The sequence below is a fragment of the Dipteris shenzhenensis genome, chromosome 16 (genome assembly GCF_047967505.1).
Source record: "Dipteris shenzhenensis isolate YYH24624 ecotype China chromosome 16, Dip_SZ_1.0, whole genome shotgun sequence".
Taxonomy (NCBI): Eukaryota; Viridiplantae; Streptophyta; class Polypodiopsida; order Gleicheniales; family Dipteridaceae; genus Dipteris; species Dipteris shenzhenensis.
The window spans coordinates 41,811,556-41,817,866 of record NC_141611.1 but is presented as its reverse complement, the minus strand read 5'-3'; the positions used below and the strand labels follow the sequence as shown (position 1 = coordinate 41,817,866).

Here is a 6,311-nt window from a genome sequence, read left to right as displayed (position 1 = left end):
TACTATACATAGACCTTAAACTCAAGAAAAATGGGAGGATTCCCTAAGTCAAAGACCCCTCAATCCAACTTATTCGTGCAAGCTTTCATGCTAGCCCTCAAACAACGAATATCAGCAACATCAAACTCGAGTTTTCTTCTCTCTGTACTCTAGCTTCACTGCTCCTTTGTAGGTTCCTTGCAAGTCCCCCTTATCCCATTTCTGCTCGCCTTTTTCTTGTTCTTTTTCTTGTATCCTATCAATTCGCTCGTGGTTCTTGAGGTAAGAAATGAATGGAAGATTAAGCTTAAGGATGCCCAATGAAGGGATAGATTAGATTTATGCTTTGGGGTCTGAGGAAAGAGGGACATAGGGATTGTGTCGTTTGCTTCTTAGGTGCTTGTATTGAGAGAATGAATAAATCAACGAAGGGAGTCGTTGTTTGTGGCCTTGTTTTAGCTTTGTTTGTGGTTTGCTTCATAGGCGCTTGTATTGATAGAATGAGTAAATCAACGAATGGAGCTATTGTTTGTGGCCTTGCCATAAATTTTCTAAGTTTATGGGGTTATTTCAAAGCATTGCCGTAGCTTTTCCAAGTTTGTTGTAGACTTTCTAAGTTGTTTGTGGCTTTGCCATAGCTTTTCTAAGTTTGAAGGTGAGTTAATTTCAAAGGCACAAGAGGTTATTTCCTCCTCAGTTAGCTTCTATCTCATTAGGAGGAAGCAAACTTGTTCTTGTCTCCAAATGTAATGGACTGTGTTCTTTATGACAATGATTTCATGTGCTTAGCTGAGACCTTAGGTTTCCACAACACCAGCAAGCCCTCAATTTGTCATGGAGGAAGGAAAGTCATTCAAGAGAATCCAACCAGTAAGCTCTACACTTTTGGCGAGAGAGAATGGACAAAACTAGATCATAGGAGAGCGCATCAAGAATTACAAGCCAAGATGAGAAGTCTGCACCTCACAAGTAAGGAGGAGGCCAAGTATCGTGATGTAGGAAGAGGGGAAGCTTCAGCTTAGTCTCCCGAGAGCTTTGTCATTGTGTAGCCAGATGTCCTCCTTGATTTCGAGAAGTTCATCATTGTAGGCAAAGCCTTTGATAGAGAAGACAAGGATGCAGCAAATGCAAATGTTGAAGAAGAATACGAGTGTGCAAAGAAGAATACGAGTACACATCCGGGTACACATACTAAGTCTACAATTCAAATTTAAAATTTCGGGCTTAAATTCTCTTTAGAATTTTAAAATTAAATCTATGATTTTAAATGTGTATTTTCTCATTTTTTTTAAATGGTTTGGATTCTTTTTTTTTTTAAATTAACCATTTGAATTTTGTCCTACTTCTCAATTTTTAATCTAATGTTATTTAATAAGAGTCTTAATAAATGAAATATTGACAGTATCTTGGAACTTGTAATCTAATGCTGTTTAGTTAAAATGTTAATAAATGTAGTACAAATCCTAGAAACTTCTTTCCAAATCAGATTAAAATAAAAGAATAAATTATGTGCTTTTAGAGCTAGTTCCATTTCCTTATATCTTATTCTTATTTTGAATAAGAACAAGCCATATTAATTGAATAGTGTGTGAATGATTATCAAATCGACCTAAGGTCGATTTGCCAAGCATGGCCATCATATTCAAAACCATATGCTATTTCTAGTTCTCAAATTGACCCAAGGTCAATTTGCAGTGTTTGTGAGTGTGAGTGTGTGTGTGTGGGTGTGGGTGTGTGATCACCTACATCCATGAAGTGCAAATCGACCCAAGGTCGATTTGAACACTCAAAACATGTTCTAAATGAGTTTGTGTGTCAATGATCATCAAAAAGACCTAAGGTTGTTTTGCAAAGCATTCAACACCCTATGCTATCAGCACTCCTCAAATCAACCCAAGGTAGATTTGCAATCTCTATGGGTGTGTGTTCTTGAGTGATAAACAAAATCTATGAAGTGTAAATCAACCCAAGGTCGATTTGAAAAATCAAAAACATGTTTTAAATGTGTGTTTGTGAATAAGCATCAAATTGACCTAAGGTCATTTGCGAAGCCTAGTCATTGAATTAAAAATGCTCTATTGTCACTCCTCAAATTGACCCAAGGCCGATTAGCAATGTTTGTGGGTTTGTGTGAGTGGTCTCCAACATCCATGAAGTGCAAAGCGACCTAAGGTCAAATTGACATGTTCTGAATGTGTTTCTGTGTTTGTGAGTGATTATCAAATTAACCTAAGGTAGATTTGCCAAGCCTAGCCATCAAATTCAACGCCCAACATCCATGAAGTGCAAATCGACCTAAGGTTGATTTGAAAACTCAAAACATGGTCTAAATGCATTAGCATGTGAATGATCATACAATCGACCTAAGGGCAATTTGCAAAGCCTAGCCCTTGAACCAAACTCAATTTGTAGTATACTGTGTGTATGTGTGTGTGTGTGTGTGTGTGAGAGAGAGAGAGAGAGAGAGAGAGAGAGAGAGAGAGAGAGAGTGATCACAAGCATCCATGAGCTGCAAATCAACCCAAGGACAATTTGAAATCTAAAACATGCTTCTTAATTCATACTGTTTTACAATGGAAAGCTTAGCACCCGCGAGTGAAAATCTACTGAAAGTTGTGCTTCTTTATTCATACTCTTTTTTACAATCTGCTCCTTCAATCTATTATATACAGTGGCAAGGTTAGCAAAACCGGGACTGTCTCTGGCAGGAGGGAGTAACCGCTGTCTTCTCTCTCCCACCCATTACCGTTGGACTAAAGACACGCACTCATGTCTCATATATGATATAATCACACCGGACTAAAGACACGCACTCTTGTGTCTGGTATATGATATAATCACACAAAACTGGGTTTCTAAAGCCCCATACAAGCTGTTCAAGTGCCAAGGCAGATAGCAGCGGGAGGCAGTAGGCTGCTTAGCCAGAGATACTAATGGTCTTGACATCCGGCTTAGGTTGCTGTACCTTGGGAACCGTGATGGTGAGAACGCCATTTTCCACCTGTGCCTTCATATCATCCGGTTTCGCGTTTTCGGGCAGACGAAACCGCCTGAGGAAACTACCGTGAGAACGTTCAACCTTGTGCCATTTGTCATTTTTGTCGATTTCTTCCTTGGTACGCTCGCCGCTGATGGACAAAACTCGGCCATCTTCCACTTGAACCTTTATCTCTTCCTTCTTGAGGCCTATGCAGAGGAAAACGAGATCAGTCTCCTTGATCGCTGCTGAAGGGCAGACAAGGCAATGACGCATGCGTGAAGGATAAAAAGAGCACAGGAGATAAAAAGAAAACCAACCTGGGAGATCCGCGCGGAAGACGTGAGCGTCGGGAGTCTCCTTCCAATCGACCTGGGTGTTGGCAATGGCGGAGGCGTCACGGTGGAGCTGGCGGAGGGGGGAGGCGAGATCTGAGTCGAGGAGAGACAAAGCTGAAGGGAAGGGATCCCAGAGGGAGGAGGAAGAGAAGGGATCGAAGATGGAGGAGGAAGCCGAGGATCGGCGACCGAAACCGAAGGGGGCGAGGGCCATTGCTGCAGCAATATTGATCAGTGAGTACTTGGGAAACGAAGGAGTGAGGAAGACGAAGCTTGCGAAGTGCAAAAGGAGACAGACAAGCGACTTGCTCACGAGTGACAGAACGGTCATGACTCGTTTACATAAAACGGAAAACAGGAAGCCTCAAGAACGTTCTTGAAACTTCTTCTTCTTGTTTCCATGAATGTTCCTCCACCTTCTCGAGTGTTCACCCAAAATTTTTTTGACACCTGCATACGGTCCATGGAATGACTTGTTTATGTTGTGCTAATCAAACTTTGTACTCCCCCTCTTTTCACTCTCGGAAGGGTATAGTGACGATTGTCCTTTCACAGGTAAATTGAATTTTTTCGATTACAAGATGTTATGCCAAGTTCAGCTTTGCATGTATCTGTGTATGCATGCAGGAAACACGAATTCTATGTTACTCCTTGCTGCTGAGAAAAGATTTGGGAATGAAGGTGGTTTCTGGGTGACGATATATGGATATTAAAGGCGGAGTAAAGTTTTGGTAGTTATTCGTTCAATTTTCACTGCCTTCTGCGTAGAGAATAAGGATTTTCGACTTGCATGAGGTGTCGGTCACTTGGGAGGAAGATACGGTAATCAAGAAGGGGATTTTATACATAATTCGATGATAGTAGTGGTACAGACAGGCGAATGGGTGTGGGTTTCCTATAAATTTGGGTACATCGTTTGTTTGTTCTGTACCCTTTTCGTTGGCCCGCCGCTTGCATGCTTCGTTCATGTCTCTGAGATGGCAGATATGGAGAACGCACCTGAGGCGATGGACACTGAGACAAACACTTTCGAAAAGGGTAGCCCTGCTTCTTGCTTCTACTTCAACTTCTTCGTTTCAGTCTTCGCTTTACTATGAAGTTGTGCATATATGTGATGTTTCAAAGAGTTGAAATCCATGCACTCATACTCCACAAAAATGTGTTTGTAGTCCACGTTTACCCTCCAATGGTGGTGGGGTACATCTATACCTTGGTAATATTGTTGTACTCTAATCCATGCCATCAATGGTAATGCACATGGAACTTTTTGACATGCACAATAGCTTCCTCTCTCTAAGAGGTGGCATACAACAATCTAGCATCTTGCACATGAGTTAAATGGATTGTTCACCATCTTATATATTTTTCTCGCTTGTGCTCATATTTACTATGTTCAATGGCATTTTTCAATTCATCACATGTCTTGCATTTTGACATCCTTTGCTTTGATGGTGTCTTGACATGGAAAAACTGTCCACACCAAATTTTATACAAGGATGCCCTGGAAATCATGCTCTCTTCTCTATCTTGTAAACTTTTATTGATTGTTTCTAGCACAGCCTTCTTTGTCATTCCCAAAGGAAGATGATGTTGGCATTTCACACTTCCATCCGGCATTGTTTGTGGTGGAAGATGAGGCTATGGTAATTCATGATTGTTAAGGATTTGCTTTAATGTTGCAATTGCATTTCTAGTGCTTCTTTTCCCTTTAAGCTTGTAGGCATTTCCATGAATTTTATGAACCACTTTGTCTTTTACCTCTGCCCAGATGGTCCAATATGTACCATGTGATAGTCCAATTAACCATTGATATCCTCGATTACATATGGATGTTCCATTAACCATGGGTTTCAATTTGGGTTTACAGTGTCTTGTCCTCAAGTCCTTATCACCTTGATGAAGAAAACAAGAAAACACTTGAAGAAGATAGTTATGTCTATTAGTCCCTGTCTTACTCCAAATGCTGATGCACATGGCTTCACAATCATCTTTTGCAACTTTTCTTATGCAAATTTTCCTGCAACAAATGCGCATAAGAGTCCTTTCTATATTCTCCTGAGATAACATTACATATCTCTTGGGTTTTGGAATTGGTGTCATGATTCGTCGCCTCTTGACACTCACATACTTTATTTTTGTGAATAGTGTCTTGTGTTTCCAAGTTGTGGGTCCATTATCTGGCATTGAATCTATTTCTCCTTAATCTTCATCTCTAAAAATCAAATGCAGAGTGCCCTTGGGAATTATTTGATGTCACTTTAATATATCTTGGAATTAGCAATCTAGTAGACAACTTGTTCATTAAAGTAAACTTGTTGCCAATGCCTCTTGAATTTTGTGGTTAAATTGTTTCTCCTTCATAGTTGGATGTTCTGCCATCCATATGCTCCATGCTAGTGAGTACATTAGGACCATCATAAGTCTTAGATGTTCTGTCATCTTTGCCCTCCATTCCAATGACAACATCATGACCATGATCATTAATATCAATGATTCAGTGAGTATGTTTGAGTCACTTGCAATACAAGACAAGTCTTCTATAATCGTGAACATGTTTGAGTTGCTTACAATACAAGACAAGTCTTCTATACTAGTGAGCATATTTTGGACACTTGCAACACCAGACAAGTCTTCTATACCATTGAGCATGTTCGAGTCACTTGCAACACAAGACATGTCCTCTATACCAATGAGCATATTTGAGTGACTTGCAACCTCTCTTGCATCAACATCACTTATTATAATGTCCTCAATACTTGAAATCATGCCACTATGGTAGTCTTTAGAGCTGCCATGATTTCTTAATTTCGAGCCCATTTGTGCAGTTCTTTTCTTCTCATAATACTTTCCTATATCTTCCACCACATTGAAGGAAACTTTATTATACGTAAATTTGATTTCAAGAAATCTAACCCCATTTGACAATGCTATGAACTTGAAGATGAGATGTAGTATTAAAGGACCTCTAGATGTGACATATTATTTATTGCATTGTGAATGACCCCTTCACTAGTCAG

At 40.0% G+C, this 6,311-nt stretch overlaps 1 protein-coding gene across 1 annotated transcript; it reads right to left on the bottom strand.

Annotated features, from left to right (window-relative positions):
• Positions 1–2,537: 2,537 nt before the first annotated feature.
• On the bottom strand, positions 2,538–3,591 carry LOC147892968 (17.7 kDa class I heat shock protein-like). The gene is made up of 2 exons (XM_087386961.1): positions 3,277–3,591; positions 2,538–3,165 (listed from the first exon to the last, which is right to left on the bottom strand). Exons 1-2 carry the CDS (start codon positions 3,506–3,508, stop codon positions 2,897–2,899), a joined length of 501 nt encoding a protein of 166 aa, XP_087243087.1. The 5' UTR covers positions 3,509–3,591; the 3' UTR covers positions 2,538–2,896.
• Between the last annotated feature and the right edge of the window lie 2,720 nt (positions 3,592–6,311).

What these genes read in the sequence shown, in the direction of transcription:
- LOC147892968 (XM_087386961.1), bottom strand. Translation starts at nt 3,508, where the DNA reads ATGGCCCTCGCCCCCTTCGGTTTCGGTCGCCGATCCTCGGCTTCCTCC. An exon ending in CTTCCGCGCGGATCTCCCAG is followed by an intron (nt 3,166 to 3,276) that starts GTTGGTTTTCTT and finishes TCCTCTGCATAG; the next exon opens with GCCTCAAGAAGGAAGAGATA.